The 21,796-nt window shown below is 41.4% G+C and overlaps 1 protein-coding gene across 1 annotated transcript in view; it reads left to right on the forward strand.

The window, feature by feature from the left end:
- Positions 1-16,535, forward strand: part of LOC116204795 (uncharacterized protein KIAA1522-like) — a 41,258-nt gene extending 24,723 nt beyond the window's left edge. The window contains exon 4 of the mRNA XM_031537098.1: positions 16,119-16,535. Coding sequence (XP_031392958.1) covers positions 16,119-16,535 — 417 coding nt within the window. The remainder of the gene's footprint in view (positions 1-16,118) is intronic.
- Positions 16,536-21,796: the final 5,261 nt, after the last annotated feature.

A 21,796-nucleotide genomic window follows, 5' to 3' on the forward strand; every position in this document is an offset into this window, starting at 1 on the left:
AGAATTGGCTTCTCTAAATCTGATAGCTTTTCCAGTGGAATAATTATCCATGCCAAGTAGGTTGCTGATAGATATAATTTAGAATACCAGAAACCCTGCTGAATTATACGATGATGCCAAAGTAAAATTATTAATCTAAACAATAAAAGAATCCCAAGATCCATGATGAAAACCGAGTAAGATCCCGTTGAATAAGCAGAGCAACAATTCTCTCAATCCCATCAGATCATTATCACGACAACATCAACCTTGACTGATTGCAGATATAAAGGAGAAAATAAACTAGGATCACCATTTGGTAGAACCGAAGAACGCAGGATGACAGAGAACATTGAATAATTGATACTCCAGGAAATATCCCAATGAAATAAATCTAACAAATATGCTCAAAAGTCGCGGGAACTTCTCGAAAGAATACCTCTGAACTTGATCTGTAAAGAATCCTTGTGAACTCATGTCCATATAGCTGAGATATATCTTGACTCTGATACTTAACCGAATCCAATACTCATTTGGAGCTTGAGGAATAATTGATCATGACGCTGATTTAATGTGGAACTTGACCAATGGGGAACCTGAGGTGCTTCCCTCTACTCAAATCTTAATGTATTATAATAATTATGTATAGATTTCGAAAAGTATACTTAAGTCCCAAGCTTATTCTTTAACCAAGCACAAAGAAATTAATGAACATCAACCTCTAAAAAATCTTACTAATATGTTAGTGAAGTATTAAAAGTTTCTCATAAGTAAATAGGGCAATTAAGATTGAAACTAATCGAATAACTAACATAACAACTAAATGAGGAAGTCACAATCAAAACTCAAGCACATCTGCTTCCAATTCAGTTCACCTTTGTTCTGAAGCCCCAATTTAGGTCTTGCCTTTCACTTCTTCAATTTAATAATCCACTAAATCAATCTATGAACAAGTCCCTCTCTTACTTAGTTCAGAAAAAAAGTAAAATTCCAATAAATTAATCATCTACTTTCCGATTTTATTCTTCGATTTGCTCATTCCATCGAATTCGCAAGAATACACATTCAGACACAAGAAGAAATCAAATCGTTATCACATACACAACACTTCCATAGCAACTGATTTCAAGCCCAAATTACTACTTAAGGTCATTCTTTAAATTTTCAACTCCAATAAGTCTTCTAAACAATCAAAATAAAACACATAGCCTACGCTTTCTATTTATGGGTCTCATCTATCCTTAGTCCGCTTCAGATCGAATCGTTAACCAATTTATAGAGAAGGAACGTGATTTAAGAAAAAGGAGAACCTGATTAATAGGAACTCAGCACATACGTCATATAACAATAAATTAGCCAAAGGCAAAATCGAGTCTTCTTTATATATATATATATATATATACCTTATCGTCAAGAATTCAATCAATCATACTTTTTCTGCTATTCTTAACCCCCAAATTATCCTTATCCGACTTTCTTCCTATTCTGAGCTCCTAATCAGACTATCTATCACTTTGCTTCTTTCAAGAATAACAACCCTCTCAAACATAAGTCAAGTCAACTTATAATTATACAAGAATATTAGTATACACGGCCAAAAGTCTATATTTTCATTGTTCACCAGAGAAAGAAGAAGATTACAAACATGATAGCAATTATTTAATTCAATTGGAGATCCAAACAATATTCCGACAAACTAAATCAAATATACATGCTCAAAGAATTGCAAGAACTTCTGTAAAACTTGATATGCAAAACCTAAATTTTTTTTTTAGTGATATTCCCAATCCTCAACTGCTTAATATCAATTTTCATATTGTGCAGCGCAAATGTAAATTTCAACAAGCAGACATAAACCCATACTTATTTACTAACAAATCCGAAACAATAACAACTCAATCAACCAGCATAGAATTCAAGAAATACTAGCAAAATCACCACAATTTTCCAAAAATTACTCGGGGATCAAGCTTCAACTTAAGTCTACAGGATATCCTAACCTAGGCTCTGATACCAAAATTGTCACGACCCGAAATTTCAGTTGAATTTTCCCTATATTTCTTCGACATCCATTATCACGTAACTATTCATATAAAATCTGCTTTCCATAACTCTCAAAAACATACAACTACTACAAATGCTCTAGCATATATATTTATATAAGTACGATTCTAGCAAAACTACATTGCTAAACCAACTAGACAAAAATTTCAGGTCGTGACATTCTCAAGTCCATTCTATACAGAAAGGATATCTATTAAATAACTAAGGTTCCTACCTAGTCCTCCAAGCTGATCCCCGATATCAAAAAGTAGTTTCTCCGCGCAATCGGAAGCTTATCTGGAAAAATGTATGCAGAGTGTGAGCTGCATCTCAGTGAGCACTAAATTCCAAAGCAAAGTGAATAATAATAATAGATAAATATATTTTAGACATCCAAATATTCCTACAGATAGTAGTAGCATAAGCAAGTCTATCAATTAATTCACCAACACGACATATTAGACAATACGTACAAATGATTACTAAGTTCATTCATCAACAATCAATTGCCCTTATAACCATATCAACTATTATTAGAATTAACCATTAACCAACATCATTTTGTACTCATAACCTAACTAAATCAAATTAGCAAACAACACGACTTTCATACAATAATTCAGACAATCATATTAATCATCACATTTACAGCAATCCAACCAAACAAACAATATACAACACAACCAAATCAATATAGCCATAAGGTTGCATTCCCTCGCAACAAAGTTGCAACGGTATCGTGACCCCGCACTTCTCGCACATATCATTCTCAACTCCCAATAGCCGTATCTCATAAGCAGGGGCCGCCTATTAACCTCTGGCGGTAAGAGTTGACCTCAGTTTGTATTCCGCCGGGTCTTAGCGGCCAATCAAGCCCCTTTTTCTATTCCGCCGGGTCCAGCGGCCGATCAGGCCCCTATTTATATTCCGCCGGGTCCAGCGGCCGATCATGCCCCTATTTTTATTCCTTCGGGTCCAGCGGCCGATCAGGCTGATGCAAATCGTAGCACGACTTCAAGGGATCCAGTTCAAGTTCCAATTGGACCGATTACGCGAGCACGAGCAAAGAAGTTTAAAGATGAACTTAACGGCCTGATTCAAGAGGTTTGGGCTCAAGCAAATTCGTGGAGGCCCATTGGACATGAATCACGTGATCCACAAAGATCCATCAACATTATTCAAGTTATAGAAGATTCCGGACAAGGCTAAATTCAGCAAGTGTTTAAGGAAGCTTCTAGAATAGTTGATGATCAACAGAAGATAACATCAGATTTGTTTGAAGTTTAAATCTCATAGAGATATTCTAGGGGTATTTAGATTTTATATCTTTATAGATTATGTCATATCTCTATTGATATTCTTGGTTTTAATTTCCTTATCTATAGGAGGAGATATGACCAGATTAGGATTACTTTATGTCTATATATATTCATCTTAGTCAATTTTTAATAGAGGGACATTCAGAAAATTGTGAGAGTATTCTCTTTGGTTCTTGAAGAACTAATCAAACTTATCGGAAGTTTCCGTGGCGTTCATCATCGACTTATCAAACGGCTTTCCACCACCGTTTGTGGCGTCTTCATCGACTTATCAAGCGGTTTTCCATCACCGTTTGTGGCGTCTTCCTATATACCGAGGTTCTTGTTTCGCATTAAACAACGGGTTGAGGTCAGTTATACCAAGGTTCTTGTTTTTGTCGTAAACAACGGGTCGAGGGTTCGTCAATCAAATCTGATCGTGGAACGATCTTGGGTTCCTTTAGTTGTCGGGTCTCGTCATTCTTGGCGGGAATCGCATCATTTTGGTATCAAAGCACGACTTCAAGGGATCCAGTTCAAGTTCCAATTGGACCGATTACGCGAGCACGAACAAAGAAGTTTAAAGATGAACTTAACGGCCTGATTCAAGAGGTTTGGGCTCAAGCAAATTCGTGGAGGCCCATTGGACATGAATCACGTGATCCACAAAGATCCATCAACATTATTCAAGTTATAGAAGATTCCGGACAAGGCTAAATTCAGCAAGTGTTTAAGGAAGCTTCTAGAATAGTTGATGATCAACAGAAGATAACATCAGATTTGTTTGAAGTTTAAATCTCATAGAGATATTCTAGGGGTATTTAGATTTTATATCTTTATAGATTATGTCATATCTCTATTGATATTCTTGGTTTTAATTTCCTTATCTATAGGAGGAGATATGACCAGATTAGGATTACTTTATGTCTATATATATTCATCTTAGTCAATTTTTAATAGAAGGAACATTCAGAAAATTGTGAGAGTATTCTCTTTGGTTCTTGAAGAACTAATCGAACTTATCGGAAGTTTCCGTGGCGTTCATCATCGACTTATCAAACGGCTTTCCACCACCGTTTGTGGCGTCTTCATCGACTTATCAAGCGGTTTTCCATTACCGTTTGTGGCATCTTCCTATATACCGAGGTTCTTGTTTCGCATTAAACAACGGGTTGAGGTCAGTTATACCAAGGTTCTTGTTTTTGTCGTAAACAACGGGTCGAGGGTTCGTCAATCAAATCTGATCGTGGAACGATCTTGGGTTCCTTTAGTTGTCGGGTCTCGTCATTCTTGGCGGGAATCGCATCATTTGGTATCAGAGCATCAGGCTTCAAATCGGGTTTATCCTATCCTTTTTTTGTTTCAATTTGCTGAGTTTCGCTTCATCGAAATTGTTCTTTGTGGATTATTAGTAGAAAAAAAAAGGGCTGAAAAAAAAAATATACAAAGCTGAAAAAAAAAGAGCTGAAAAAAAAAATCGGCCAAAAAAAAAAATACAGAGCTGAGAAAAAAAAAAGATCGAAAGAAAAGAAAGAAGACATCGTTGTCAATTTGATCCAAATTTTTTACATCAGACCATTCTAAAGTTGTTATTTCTCGTTCTTTGTAATCTGCATTGATTCTGATCCCATAATTTCATATAACATTCTGGTTTATTTAATCCTTCATAGTAGTTGCCTTTTCTCTTGCTTCTTTTCTTCCTGAAATTTCCTTTGATCATTAATTTTCCTTGATGAGTTCTTGGTGAATTGTTGCTGGAAAATTTGGAGTTGTTTGTTTAGTTCCAAAGGAACTGAAAGAGAATTGTCGAGTGGAAAAAGGCAAGAGCGGTGAGAATATTAGAGGGTTAAAAGCCACATATTTTGTTGAGTGAAAACACGAGTGTAGAGTGATTCACATTCTTGAGTGTAAACACGTAAGGGAGCGAATTGTGAGGTCCATTCTTTCTAACTTTATTTTGCAACAATCATGTCTCACAATAGTGCTAAGAGTATTCCCGAAGGTGCAACGGAATTGGCTGATTCGAAAATACTTATAGAGGCCATGATGAGTGAGATGAGGCGTGTGATGCGGTTGGAGTTTGAGCAGGTTCATGAACGGATAGATCTGATAGAGAATAAACGTGTGGATCAGCCACGAAACGCTCCTAATGCACGTAGGAGGGAAAGAGTTCAACCGAGGGAAGTGAGGGTTGAAGATGAAGAGATTTATGGGGCTGGTTTTGATGAAGATGATCGAGATTCGGTTGTTAGTAATAGGAAACATGGAGGGCGGTTTAGAGAAGATAGGAATCGGGAAGACAAGAACTTGGGTAGTATTAAGATGAAATTCCCATCGTTCCAAAGAAAGAGTGATCCCGATGACATGCCCCCATTGGAGGACGTTCCCGAGGAGAAATATTTAGCTCCAGATGCATTAACATTGGTGGCAAAGAGAGCATTGAGCTTGCAAATAAAAGGAGTTGAAGAAATGCAGCGGGAGAACATCTTTCACACTAGATGCTACATCAAAGACAAGGTATGTAGTGTGATTATAGATGATTGTAGTTGTACTAATGTTGCAAGCATAACAATGGTGGAAAAATTGGGACTACCCATGCTGAAGCACCCCAAGCCATACAAATTGCAATGGTTAAATGATAGTGTTGAAATAAGGGTGGACAAGCAAGTGTTAGTTGCATTTCGAATCGGTAAATACGAAGATGAAGTGTTGTGTGATGTAATACCGATGCAAGCGGGACATTTGTTGCTTGGACGTCCATGGCAATTTGATAGGCGTGTGAAGCATGATGGCTTTACGAACAAATACTCCTTTGTACTTAATCAACGATCAATCACTCTTGTACCATTGACTCCGCAGCAAGTACATGAGGATCAAGTGAGATTGCAAAAAGAGAGTGATCAAAAGAAAGAGAGTGAACAGAAAAAAACGAGGGAAAATCAGAGAGAGGCCGAGAAAAATGAGAGAGAAAAAGAAAATCAAAATTCGGCCATTGAGAGAAAATCAGAGAGAAAACAAAAGAATTTTTATGCAAACATGGGAGAAATTAGGCAAGCAATGTTTTTAAATCAGCCGATAATTGTACTTTTGTACAAAGAGGCATTTTTCAACACTAACGAACTTGATATCTCTCTTCCTAGTTCTGTTGTTTCTCTTTTGCAGGAGTATGAGGATGTCTTTCCCGAGGAAACACCACATGGCTTACCTCCAATCCGAGGGATTGAACATCAAATTGATTTTGTTCCCGGTGCGACAATTCCAAACCGACCAGCTTATAGGAGCAATCTCGAGGAGACAAAGGAGCTTCAACGGCAGGTAAGTGAGTTGTTGGAGAAAGGGTACGTGAGGGAAAGCATGAGTCCATGCGCCGTTCCGGTTAAACTTGTACCTAAGAAGGATGGGACGTGGAGAATGTGCGTTGATTGCCGAGCAATCAACAACGTAACGGTAAAGTATCGTCATCCTATTCCTCGCTTAGATGATATGTTAGATGAGCTACATGGTTTTTGTGTATTTTCTAAAATTGATTTAAAGAGTGGTTATCATCAGATTAGAATGAAAGAAGGAGATGAATGGAAAACTGCCTTTAAAACAAAATACGGTTTGTATGAATGGTTAGTTATGCCTTTTGGTTTGACTAATGCTCCAAGCACCTTTACGAGACTTATGAATCGTGTTTTGCGTGCATTTATAGGTAGATTTGTGGTTGTCAACTTTGATGATATACTCGTTTACAGCAAAAACTTAGATGATCATAAGGTACATTTGAAATCTGTTTTAGATGTGTTTAGGAAGGAAAAGTTATTGGTGCATGAATCTCTTGGTGGAGGATTAATGGGACATTTTGGAATTGCAAAGACTTTAGCTACTTTGCAAGAACACTTCTATTGGCCACATATGAAAAGAGATGTTGAGAGAATTTGTGGTAGATGCATTACGTGTAGGCAAGCTAAATCCAGAGTGCAGCCTAACGGTTTGTATACTCATTTACCAATTCCTATTGAGCCTTGGATTGATATTTCAATGGATTTTGTGTTAGGATTACCTAGGACTAAACGTGGGAGAGATTCAATTTTTGTGGTTGTGGATAGATTTTCTAAGATGGCATACTTTATTCCATGTTACAAAATGGATGATGCCTCGCATGTTGCTGATTTGTTCTTTATGGAGATTGTGAGGTTACATGGCATGCCTAGAACAATTGTTTCGGATAGAGATGCTAAGTTCTTGAGCTATTTTTGGAAGACTTTGTGGTGTAAGTTAGGTACTAAGCTGTTATTTTCTACTACTTGTCACCCACAAACTGATGGTCAAACGGAAGTAGTAAATAGAACTTTGTCTACTTTGTTGAGGGCAATCATAAAAAAAAACATTAAAACATGGGAAGAGTGTTTACCACATGTTGAGTTTGCTTATAACAGATCTGTTCATTCCGCTACTAAATTTTCACCATTTGAAGTTGTTTATGGATTTAATCCTTTAACTCCATTGGATTTATCTCATTTACCTTTGACTGAGCATGTTAATTTAGATGGCAAAAAGAAAGCTGAATTTGTCAAGCAGATTCATGAGAAAACAAGACTCAACATTGAGCGAAAAACGGAGCAGTATACAAAACACGCCAACAAGGGCCGTCATAAGCTGATTTTTGAACCCGGAGATTGGGTTTGGTTGCATATGAGGAAAGAGAGATTTCCGGCGCAAAGACGTTCCAAACTGCTTCCAAGAGGAGATGGACCTTTTCAAGTCCTGGAGCGCATCAATGACAATGCTTATAAACTAGACTTACCTGGTGAGTACAATGTAAGTGCTACTTTTAATGTTTCTGATTTGCTTCCTTTTGATGTAGGTGATGATTTGAGGACAAATCCTTTTCAAGAGGAGGGGAATGATGCAAATCGTAGCACGACTTCAAGGGATCCAGTTCAAGTTCCAATTGGACCGATTACGCGAGCACGAGCAAAGAAGTTTAAAGATGAACTTAACGGCCTGATTCAAGAGGTTTGGGCTCAAGCAAATTCGTGGAGGCCCATTGGACATGAATCACGTGATCCACAAAGATCCATCAACATTATTCAAGTTATAGAAGATTCCGGACAAGGCTAAATTCAGCAAGTGTTTAAGGAAGCTTCTAGAATAGTTGATGATCAACAGAAGATAACATCAGATTTGTTTGAAGTTTAAATCTCATAGAGATATTCTAGGGGTATTTAGATTTTATATCTTTATAGATTATGTCATATCTCTATTGATATTCTTGGTTTTAATTTCCTTATCTATAGGAGGAGATATGACCAGATTAGGATTACTTTATGTCTATATATATTCATCTTAGTCAATTTTTAATAGAAGGAACATTCAGAAAATTGTGAGAGTATTCTCTTTGGTTCTTGAAGAACTAATCGAACTTATCGGAAGTTTCCGTGGCGTTCATCATCGACTTATCAAACGGCTTTCCACCACCGTTTGTGGCGTCTTCATCGACTTATCAAGCGGTTTTCCATTACCGTTTGTGGCGTCTTCCTATATACCGAGGTTCTTGTTTCGCATTAAACAACGGGTTGAGGTCAGTTATACCAAGGTTCTTGTTTTTGTCGTAAACAACGGGTCGAGGGTTCGTCAATCAAATCTGATCGTGGAACGATCTTGGGTTCCTTTAGTTGTCGGGTCTCGTCATTCTTGGCGGGAATCGCATCACAGGCCCTATTTGTATTCCGCTGGGTCCAGCGGCCAATCTGGCCCATTTTGTAATCCGCCGGGTCCAGCGGTCCCATGGCTATAGTCAAACAACAATCACAAAAACAATCAACTGTAACCGACCATCACACATTATAAACCCACACCAAATTCTTATTCTCAAATTATCACAACCTCCATATACACAAATAAAATTTCCATCATATTCCCAATTGAATCACATTATCATCATATATTTCTTACACGATCCACATATTCAATCACACTGCATATCCCAAGTCAAGGTGTAACACAAAGGCCATATTGTTCATATCCGTTCAAACAACATAGCAATACCGATTCCTTAATCTAACTACCACTACATTCATCTTAAATAATTTCTATAATCATAACACATGATTTCACAAGGGAATAGAGTATTCACATATCATATATATATATATATATATATATATATATCATTTCACAATGGAATAAAGTACTCACCTAACTCCAAAATATAGTCCATCGAATCAAGCCTTTCAAATGCCGGGATTCAGTCACCTCGGTCCCTAATCAAGTGTAAGCATAACAAAGACTAAATTATGCATACATGATACAATACAATATCAAACCACTTCGCACACCCGTTTACTGATTATCTATTTCCTTTTAGAATTAAATTGCAAGCATAAATGTTATATTATATACTAGCTAAGCGCATAAACATACATCAGTTCAACTCCCTAGTTCTTTCATTATGATAGCTATAATATAAAGCTTTCATAATTAACAAGTACTTTTACCTATCCCTTTCATAATTAACAGTACAGAACATTTCATTTCATCCATTTCGGAATATGGACGTGCACTTATCAATCAATACATCTCCTTATTTACCTAAGCATTTACAATGGCTTACACATATCAACCACCTTGCTTACCTTGACTTTATCTTAAACTTATCAATCAATTTAACATATCCCAATCTTATGTAAGCACATGAGGAAGAACTCAGCCCAATATTCATTCACAATCTTATATAAAAACAATAATGGGAGTTTAGCCATGTTACTCATAACTCTTAACATGTTAAGACCTTAGGCAAACACACACATACTAACTAGTAAGCGCACCCTTCACTTCTCTAATGAAAACATAATCTTTCTTCACAGTCATTAGAATCCATTGCATTCATGCCAAGTTCCATCACCACAGTAAGTGGAAGGTAATTAAAGCCAATTACCCCCAACCATCCACATATATATGTGTGTATATATATATTGAGCAGAGATTCCCCGATCAGCACTATCATACCAGTATAAGCTCACCAATTCACAACCTATAAGCACACTCTTAAGGCTGCAGATAATCGAATATTATAAAACCAACTTTACATGAAAGCTATAAATGCCTTGGCCATAGCTGAAACGAATTCAAACCAGCCAAAAAGAACATGAAACGAGTGATTAAGAACGCCAAGGCCCCGGAGAGCTAACTTATAGTCGAAACTTCTTAATTCGTGGGTACCTCAAACTGGAAACCAACTGAAACGAAGAGGGAAATAGCTCAATCCGCACCTAACTCAGTGAATAAGAGTGTCTAGGGTTAGGAGAATCAACTTACTAATCAAGAACTCCAAGTTTAGTCATTTTCCCTTTCAAAATTTGCTCAACTCGATCATCTCCCCTGTGTTGTTTCTCTAGTCTGGTCCGTTCTGTTCATTGTCCCATGAACAGAGCCCCAGCTTGGCTTGAAGACTCCTCGAACCTATCCTTTAATTCTTCCTCTTCTCCCTCGAATTTACACAGAGCGGTCCCTCTCTCTCTCTCTCTCTATCGTTCTCTGGCCCTCTCTGTTTCCTCTATTTGTTCTTTTGTTCTGCATCGTTTTCTTCTTCTTCCCCTTTCCCCCGTTGTCAGCACCCAATTTTGGTCCACCAGCTTCAGAGATGCAAAATCGTCATTTTGCCACCCGTGAGGGAAGTAATTCTGATTAATTACTTGAGCATTCTCGAAGTTTTGGAAATAGCAAATTTTCCTAATTTAACACCAATTTTATTATTTTTTTTCAAAAATAATACAATTTGGGACGTTTTCGAATTTCGCGTATATTGATGTCAATTTTCAAAAATTCGAGACAAAATTCGAGATTAAAAATAATTTCATCGCATAATATCGATCAACGAATTTTTCTGAGCATGATGGCGGTCTCGAATTATTTTTCTGACGTCCGATCAAGAAGACATAATTTTCAATTTTGTACGCGCGTCGAATTCGAAAAAAAAAAAAAAAAAAGAGGAATGGTCAAACGGTCAGAATCCGTTGACCCTTTGGCCCCTTTTCCTGTTCTTCTTCTTCTTCCTCTAGTCTCATCAGGTTTTCGTTTCTTTTTCTCTTTCTTTTTTCTTCTTATGGCAGGGATGCGATCCCGTGTCCCCGGCGCCGATTGAACCGAGCTTGACCTCCCTCTGCACACGCCAACGGATTTTGTGCACGCCGATTCTCTCTCTCTCTCTCGATTTTCCGGAAAAAAAAAAAACCCGCGGCTCGGGATTTGAAAAAACGGCCGAAAAGAAAAAATCTCGGAGCTCACGGACGCTGGAAAAAAACTGGCAGCTCGATTTTCAGTTAAAAGGATCCCGCTATCTCTTAGCTCGGGAGGGAGCCGAGGAAGAACCCGGGGAGCTGGAGTTCAATTCGGCCGATTCTCTCCGAAAAAAAAAAAGGACACCCGCAGCTCGAGTCTTGGGGCGGCTGAAACTGGTAAAACTCTCGGCTGGTTTTATCCTCTCGGACGCCCACAGCTCCTCGAGCCCGGACACCGGCCGCTCGGCTCCCTGAACTCACCCGAAAAATTCCCTCAGCTCCGGCTCTCTCCTCCTCAACCCGTCCTCGGCTTTCCCTCGGCTCGCTCTCGCTCGAAGACTCTCAGCTCGTCCTCCTCACGCCCCCAGCTCACCGCGACCATTCGCCGCCGCCCCGAACCGCGTCCTTTCTCCTCGGTTTCTCCCTCGTTCTAACGGGTTGATTTTCGTTTTTCTTGGGTCGCACAGGAGACACCCGTGAGCACCGGCAACCCGGCTCGTGTCAACCCAGCCCAACCGGTGTCTAGCGGCCCAGCCCAATCGGCGTCCATCGGCCCAACCCAATCCAAATTCCATTCGGCCCAGTCCGAATTCCAGATTGGCCCAGTCCGAAGCCCAGCCCAATCCAGTCCGGCCCAATCCTCCCTCAGCAGCCCAACTGCCCGGCATTTTTATTTTTATTTTTATTTTTTCTATTTACAGAATCACCCCTCAACTTCCCGAACCAGGTAAATCCTCTACTTAGTAGCATGTTTAGGGCTCCATTTCTGAATGTTTATGTTTGCTTGGATGAATATGATGTGAAATGAGTGTTCTTGGGTCGCGTGGGTGATCGGATTTGTCCCGAACTTGATTTTACGAACTTTCTGTTTTGTCACATTTCAATACAGAGGACGTATTTTATTTTTTTAAGCTCTGCCCCGAATTTCAAAATCATTTTCAATCAAGCCCTTGTCATTTTATTATTTTTCAATCAGTCCTTGGATTTTCCAGAATATTTCCAAGAATCCCGAAGAACTTTCCAAATTGTTTCAATTTAGTCTCGGGATCATTTTTTCACCCTTTTCAGATCTGCCCCTAATTTCAAAAACTCTTTTCAATCAAGTCCCAGTCATTTTACTGTTTTCCAATCAGTACTGGAATTCCCAGAATTTTTCAAGCATCCTTGGAACTTTTCGAGTTGTTTCAGTGAAGTCCTGGGGCCATTTTTTTGTTTTCAGATTAGTCCCGATTTTCAAATTCATTACAAATAAGTCCTAGGACTTATTTTTACAGTCCCCATTTTTTTAGAATTTTCAGATCAGTCCCCATTTTTCAGAATTTTCAAATCAGTCCCCAATTTTTTCAGAATTTTCAAATCAGTCCCTGCTCTTTTAAAATCGTTCAATTCAGTCCCCTGGACATTTTCTAAAATATCTGGCCTTTTTCTACTTGGATCACCCACCGACAATGTATGTGCCCCATTTAAATATTTCATTTTTGTAATTATGTGACCATGTCGGAAATTAGGGTTTATCGGGCAGTCAACTAATGGCTATCTCGACGGCTTGAAATCCGTAAACTAAAGCATTCGGCAAGTTTTTTAATTAACCTAAAATTCTACACACGGGATAATCGGGACGTTAAATTTGGCTAAATTAAATCACTTGATTTCTTTAATTGGATTGCACGAATCGATTAATAATTTGTAATCGTGTCGACAGTGCAAGAACTGTTAGCCATGCCTTTTTTAAAATTCACAATTTCAAAAGCACCGAGATACGTACAACGTAATCTTGATTTTCATACACACACATATTTACCAATTCAAGGGCATGATTACCGGTTTTTGTCCTGCCGTAATCTTAGCGTAGGTTTGTGTTTAGAGCGGGTTGAAACATGGGAAAACAAATTAATCACAAATTCGGCTTAAATCAAACATGGGCAATAGTCAAAATAGAGGGATAGGTTTTGGGTTTTTAGGTGAAAATATTTTTAATCTGTAAAAGCCATATTGTCGCGATACAGAATAATCTAAAAACAACCCACACATTCGAGACTTGACTATGGACATCACGTCTGTCAGGTCCGTTTAAATAATGCTGAATGCTACATACCCTATCCATCACCCCTTTTGATTGTTTAAGGTAGGATTTGTATGCTAATATACCTCGGTTAATAATCAGTTAATTCACGTAAATTCAGCAATAACAAAACCCCATTGATTGTTTATTTGAGCTTGCTTGTTACATCTTTTGCACTTGATTGTTATGCGGATCGAGCCCGATCCTTTAGGACTCGATTCACACTGGGTCCAACGCCCATAACCGTCGATCACGGGGTCCAATGCCCCCATACACCGAGTGCGCATTTAATTTAATTTTCGGTCTTTTCCAAAATCATACAATGAGCATGAGTGAAATAACGGCCGAACGCGAACCGACCGGGATTCAGTCATTGTAATTTATCTTTTATTTGAGAGAACAATGCAAGGGTTTTATGATACATATTTATTCATGTAATAATCCCGGTCGGAGAGTGGATGGTTCAAGTGTCTATTCGAATTTACGGTGTCAAAACGCGTAAGATGAGCGGAACTTAATTAAGCGGTAATTAAATAAAAAATGGCAAGCCTAGACAAGCTAGAGTACCGATAGGGCATGCGAGATATAGGCTCGCATGTAACAGAACCCCCGAATTCGGAACCTCGGGTTTCGCAGACCATATGCCTTAGTAATTAGGTGTACCCCGTACACCTTGACCCGGACAACTCACCGGCCCTCGACCTTTGGGTCGTAAAAAGATAGTAGCGACTCCTTCTCACGTGCGTCCGTCGCGCGTCCCCGGGAAGGTGGACACTCTTGAGCCGCGTTGCATTTAGGTGCGCGCATGCGTGCCCCGACGAGACGAAATTCGGGTGCGCACAGCTTGGCGACTCCACTGGGGACACTTAGAGCGTTCGGGCTCGTTCTCGCTTGCTTTGTTTGCTTGTTTATTTACCGCTTTTCGCAGTTTTTCGCTTATCTACTTTAAGCACTTTTATTTCTCGCACACGCATTGCATATCATACTAGCTTTTAGGTACCTATGGGTCGCGTCCCACGACCGGTAATAGGAGCATAGGTTAGATAGGGGTTCGAAGTAGGGGTACGGCGCACAGTTCGACTGTCGCTTAGGCCTTGAAAAGAATCCCGCTCGATTTCAAGGAATTGACGGCCTTGAGTCGGGGGCCCCCATCCCTAGGTAGCATGGTCCTTGTAGTACCGAAACCATGCATACTGCAGGAGCTCCATGCCATCTTCCAACCCGACTTCAGTAACAGTCCATTGAGTCGGCCTGCGCACCATTTAAGTCCTTTTCCGTTTTTGAGAGAGATGTACGTTGTATACATTAAGCCGTGGACATTTATTTTATGTACCCATGCATCATCTAATTTCAAAATTAGGCATCATTTATATTAACTAGTCCTAAATCGGTTTTCCTTTCATCTTGGTAAGAGATGGCGCGCTCGGTCTCCTTTCCACACCTCGACAGGGTCATGCCACCACTCGAGGAAATCAGTCACATCTGGGCTCATCTACGCCAAGTCGACCGCAATTACATCAGGACTTTTGTTGGGGATATACCAATGCTAGCTATGCGCCGAGTGGATTGGAACTTTTTAGGAGCAGCAGTGACGTTTTGGGACCCAGTCCACGCCGTCTTCAACATCCAAGGTACCGAGCTCACACCTACTATCGAGGAATATCGCACTCTCGTCGGAAGAATTGCAGCCACCCGCGTCATTGTGGAACCTAACTTCCACACCACCCGACTTGTTTTGGTATCGCGTCCACTTGGGGTGGATAGGTCGAACTTGCATATTCCGGTGGCACAGAGATAGTCACCGCGAAACTCCTCCGTTTTATTGAAATACGAGCGCGCGAGGTTCAAGGGGATATTTTACATAAGAATTTTTGTCATGCAATCTTATTCTTAATTTTTGGGACTCTATTATTCCCTCGCTCGGCCGGTCACATTGACGCAGCCTTAGCTAGCGTTGTCCTCCAAGTGGTTAGAGGCCGCGAATACGAGGTGGCCTTGTTGGCCGAGACCATGCGGTTCCTTGATCGCATTACAAGAAAGACCGATTGAAGGTTGAGAGGGTCCCCAATCCTTTTGCAAATTTGGCTCCAAAGCCATGCAAACCCCTTTGGCCTTGTTCGTCCGGTTATGTTTTTCACACGTCCGGAGTCTATCATTTCGCGGTTACTACCTCTGTTGCGTGTGGAGGAACGCAAGGTCTCCGAGTGGATCAAAATTTTTCTCGAAATAGCACCTAGGGGCTTCAAGTGGTGTGCCGCGTGGATGCCACCCGGACCCATGGCCCTAAGGTGTCCTGATTTTTATGGAGTCCCACTCATGAGTCATGCAGGGTCCACCACTTATTTTCCGGCGCGAGTAGTAAGGCAGCTCGGTGGCTTACAGACGGTCCTCGAGGATACGGCGCGAACTAGATTTGAACATACTTGGCGGGAGGATCAGACACTCATAGATCACCAAAGTAACATCGAATAGGTCCTGGATGCGTGGCGAACTGTGATTACCGAGCGTCCTTACTTCCCCGAGCATCCGACCAAAGATGAACGGTACTTTCAAGCCACAGAGGAATATATCATCCGCTTTTATCGATGGGGTCCATCAGAGAATGATGATTCCACAGACTCTCCTCCGGTCGAGAGTAGCACATCATCCGGGGCACCGGAACCAGACATGGCCATCCAAGCCAAGCTCGCCAATCTCAGGGCTGAAAGGGACCGCCTCCGCCGGGAGGTCGCCGAGAAGAATGAGCTGCTTGGCGATCAGCACCAACTACAAAAGGAGCTTGTCCAGATCTGCGCCCAACTGCAGAGGCGTGATCAGGAGTTGGCACAAGCGAACGCTGCCCTGGAAAGGTCCAGGAAGAGGGCCTGTGGAGGTCTGCACACATCCTAGGATAGATACCTCTACCAGGCCCTCACCTGGAACCGGTACTTTCCATGGCGACGGTCGCTTTTACCCCGGGCATGTTGAAAGACTGACTTAGGACTATCTTTTCAAAATTTGTATTACACTTTGAACCATTCGGAGTTAATACGAATGACGGCATTAGTTTTGGAAAACTCATGCATCGCATGCATCCTACTCATTTACTGTTTTGCATACTAGCTAACATCTCACCATACAAGTGAGTGAAGACCTCCTTCGCAGAGAGCATCACCGCGTGATCAGATGCACATCTCTCCACAAGACCATGCGCATCTACTAGCGACTAAGTGCGCCTCACACATGTCCAAGCATGTTCACACCAACTCATACACGCATGCTCAACGTATCAATGCATGTCTTTCGATGCGCTCGCATGACGCCTACCAGGCTAGTTCGCTTCCCTACACTCTTGCATTGAAATCCTGAACAGTTTATGCTCTTTCATTGTTTTCTTTTCCCATTGCAGGAAATTCTCAACAAGAAGACAGCCTGAATACTGAGCGACCATAATTGAGACAACAAACGTCTATCATCCAGCTCCTTGGGATTTCAACACTAAGTCCCCATCCTTGCTCCACAAAGCAAGACCGCAAGAAAAAATCAGAGTCACCGCTTTGCAGTGCCGTGCACTGTTCCTCAGCATTGACCTTTGCTTTTTCATTTCTTGCACTTTATTATCGAGCACGCATTTACTGCATCGGGCTCTGGCCCCGCATCAGGCTTTGGCTCCGCATTTACTGCATCGGACCCGCTTTTGGGTTTTGGCCCTGCATCGAGCTTCGGCCTCTCATCGGGTTTCGGCCCCACTTTTGAGCTTCGGCCCCATATCGGGCATCGAGCCTGCATTTACTGCTTTTGGGCTCTAGCCCAGTATTTACTACATTCAGGTTTTGACACCTCGCATTTATTGCTTTCAGGCTCATCTTAAATCCAAAATCGACTTGGATTCAAATTCATCCAAGCGATACTCCGAGGAGCAAGTCTAATCCTTTCGCTGCAAAGACCGGAAGTGACAGCTCCACAAGCAGAGCATGACCCAACTCTTGATCGCAGGAGATACCAGCACGATCATGCCTCTGATCAAAGAATGGATCTCATCCACCTCTGTTGTGGTCGCCGATTGAATACGGGGGCAATATGCGCAGTCCTCTTTAAACTCTCTTTTGCTTTCATTTAAATGCATTCCCACAAATGAGCTCTCGACATGAACAAATCCTTCAATGGAGCACTAGGACAGTCTTTGCGATGCCCTATTAGTTCTATTGAACCTGTTCGACTCGCCTGTCCGCATGGGACCCGACTCCTCGAGCCTTCCCTAGGACGACTGTGCATGCTCACTCGCAACTGGGGAAAATATGCTTATGTGACTTTAGTCACGGTCTAACCACTCCAGAGTAGTGATGACTAAATTCCCAGAAACAAATGCCACCTACACGTGGCACCCCATGGGTCACGCGCGGGACAAAAAAAGGATTTTCCTATGGGACCACCTCATATTTCTTACCACATATTCCCCGCATAATCGCCTAATACATTGCCTTCTTTGTCATCCTTCACAGGGGCACATTGACCACAGGCGAAGAGCGATGCACGAGTTCACGCTTCCTTGAGAACTTGTCTCGGACCCTTTCCTTATACTTTGACGAGGGAGGTGTCCAACGATGAGGTACCCCCCTATGAAGTCGAAAACAAGGACAATCGAGCGAATCGCTCAGCATTGATGCAACCATCTTCCTCGAACATCCAGTGGCTTCAACAGCGTGCACCCTCCAAGAGGCACGCGTGGTAAAGAACAACAAGAGGTGATCGGAGACATCACACCAGGCGCCTACCACGGTCCTTTTCAACAAATGAGCACAGGGGCATTCCCGTTCAACATTTGCGCCAGGCAACCTCGGTTCCCTATTCCACATGGGGCAATTTGATATTTTCTTTTCCTAGACAACAGGGGAAATTCACATGTAATGCTTGCAAGGGCAAATAATACGGAGTTCGACTTCTGAGTGCGCAAGATTCAAACTTCCAAGAAAGCTGGTCCTCACAAAATAGGGCTAGTAACACACAACAAGTTTCCACGAGGCAAAGCACACCAAAGCGGCCTCGGCGATGTAAAATCTTGGAGTTTCAAACACAGACATGAGGCGCAAAACAAACCCCAGCTGCAAGGAAAAAAAAAGAGCAAAAAGAAGCGGGAAAAACCCGCCAATGAAGAGAGAGAGAAAAGATGCGGGAAAACTCGCCAACGAACAAAACAAGGCACTGCTGAGATTTAAAACTCCAGCTTCGCCAATCTTGAAAAACCAACAAACCCCGACAAAAGGGGAGCAGCAGACACAATCCTCGACGGAGATAGAAAACAATGCACTCAGAGGTTGAATCCTTCGAGCATTTCGCCCTTGCAAACTCGAGAGACAAAATAATTGAGCCCGCTAGGTCGAAAACCCCTTGGGGCGACCTAGGCAAAAGCTAGGGCAAGGAGAGGCGCGACTGAAAACCCCGAGGCGGGCGATCGTGGCAAAAGGAGAGTTAATCCCCTTTAAGTTGAGAGGTACGGCCCCGAGGTGGGTAACCATAGCAAAAGGAGAGTAAAATGAGAGATAAACAAAACAGTCACCCTAGGCTCTCGCACACTGCGCAGACCAAGGATCCCCAAGGGAAATGGCTAGGTAATCTACTTCAACACGATCCCCGATCGGCTCTCTTGCACGACTCAACTGTCCAAGGTGGATTCTTCCTCAAGCACAGCGGGCGACCAAGCACGCAATCCAAGCAGTTCAAGTCAGCCAACACCAACCGGAGGATGGAAGAGAAAGGGGGGTACATCTCACTGAAGGCGTGAATCCGTGTATCCTTTTAGCCTGGGGCAACGCGTTCCCCCAAGCTTTCACTTTTTTGTTCGTCTTTGCAGAACTCCAGAATGGGTCACAGCCACCCTTCAACAGGCTACCACAAAGCCGAAATCCCAGACATTCCTTTCTGGGATCTAGTCATAGCATTCTGGAAATGGTCAGACCGAGTCTGATCAAATCTAGGCAAAAAAATCCCCACGCGGGTCACAAGCTCAGCCGCCCTACGGTACCTTGACGAGCAGGGTCCTAAGCCGACGGGCGCGTCGAATAATTGACAGAGCCGCTAGGGCATCATTAAGAATGTCTCGATATGCTCGTGCATGGCCAACAGGAGCCTTGGAGGCCTCACATTGAGGCATTCGAAAATGGGATCTCATTCGCATCGCCAAAGCAAAAACTCTCTACGGGTCGCCCAGGCGACCCGAAACCGAAGAACATACTTCGTAAACACACCCTTTTTACCTGTGCTTATAAATTGCTAGTAATCCCATGATTTACTAATGATGTCAGGATCACAGGTACAACAAACGCAAGAACTACGGCAGACTCTGATCCCCGGTCCAAGAGGGTACGTAGGCGCTCTCAAAGCTCGAGTCCCGCATCGCTAGACGCTGGTCCCTAGCAAATGAACAACCGCCCAACCAGCAACGAGCAACCGCCTCGCAAGCAAAAATCCCATTGGCGAGACCAAGGCATTCCCAGCAAGCAATCGCTTCAGCGGCAAGACCAGCTGCCAGCAAGAGTAACAAACAATCGATCCAACAGCAGGGCATCTTGGGTCGCACAGGAGACACGTATTTTATTTTTTTAAGATCTGCCTCGAATTTCAAAATCATTTTCAATCAAGCCCCGGTCATTTTATTATTTTTCAATCAGTCCTTGGATTTTCCAGAATTTTTCCAAGAATCCCAAAGAACTTTCCAAATTGTTTCAATTTAGTCTCGGGACCATTTTTTCACCCTTTTTAGATTTGCCCCGAATTTCAAAAATTCTTTTCAATCAAGTCCCAGTCATTTTACTGTTTTCCAATCAGTACTGGAATTCCTAGAATTTTCAAGCATCCTTGGAACTTTTCGAGTTGTTTCAGTTTAGTCCTGGGGCCATTTTTTTGTTTTCAGATTAGTCCCGATTTTCAATTTCATTTCAAATAAGTCCTAGGACATTTTCAGTAAATTTTTTTACAGTCCCCATTTTTTTAGAATTTTCAGATCAGTCCCCATTTTTTAGAATTTTCAAATCAGTACCCAATTTTTTTAGAATTTTCAAATCAGTCCCTGCTCTTTTAAAATCGTTCAATTCAGTCCCCTGGACATTTTCTAAAATATCCGGCCCTTTTCTACTTGGATCACCCACCGACAATGTATGTGCCCCATTTAAATATTTCATTTTTGTAATTATGTGACCATGTCGGAAATTAGGGTTTATCGAGCGGTCAACTAATGGCTATCTCGACGGCTTGAAATCCGTAAACTAAAGTATTCAGCAAGTTTTTTAATTAACCTAAAATTCTACACACGGGATAATCGAGACGTTAAATTTGGCTAAATTAAATCACTTGATTTCTTTAATTGAATTGCACAAATCGATTAATAATTTGTAATCGCGTCGACAGTGCAAGAACTGTTAGTCATGCCTTTTTTAAAATTCACAATTTTAAAAGCACCGAGATACGTACAACGTAATCTTGATTTTCATACACATACATATTTACCGATTCAAGGGCATGATTACCGGTTCTTGTCCTGCCGTAATCTTAGCGTAGGTTTGTGTTTAGAGCGGGTTGAAACATGGGAAAACAAATTAATCGCAAATTCGGCTTAAATCAAACATGGGCAATAGTCAAAATAGAGGGATAGGTTTTGGGTTTTTAGGTGAAAATATTTTTAATCTGTAAAAGCCATATTGTCGCAATACAGAATAATCTAAAAACAACCCACACATTCGAGACTTGACTATGGACATCACGTCTGTCAGGTCCGTTTAAATAATGCTAAATGCTACATACCCTATCCATCACCCCTTTTGTTTGTTTAAGGTAGGATTTGTATGCTAATATACCTCGGTTAATAATAAGTTAATTCACGTAAATTCGGCAATAACAAAACCCCATTGATTGCTTATTTGAGCTTGCTTGTTACATCTTTTGCACTTGATTGTTATGCGGTTCGAGCCCGATCCTTTAGGACTCGATTCACACTGGGTCCAACGCCCATAACCGTCGATCACGGGGTCCAATGCCCCCATACACCGAGTGCACATTTAATTTAATTTTCGGTCTTTTCCAAAATCATACAATGAGCATGAGTGAAATAACGGCCGAACGCGAACCGACCGGGATTCAGTCATTGTAATTTATCTTTTATTTGAGAGAACAATGCA

Source organism: Punica granatum, chromosome 1, assembly GCF_007655135.1.
Source record: "Punica granatum isolate Tunisia-2019 chromosome 1, ASM765513v2, whole genome shotgun sequence".
Classification (NCBI taxonomy): Eukaryota; Viridiplantae; Streptophyta; class Magnoliopsida; order Myrtales; family Lythraceae; genus Punica; species Punica granatum.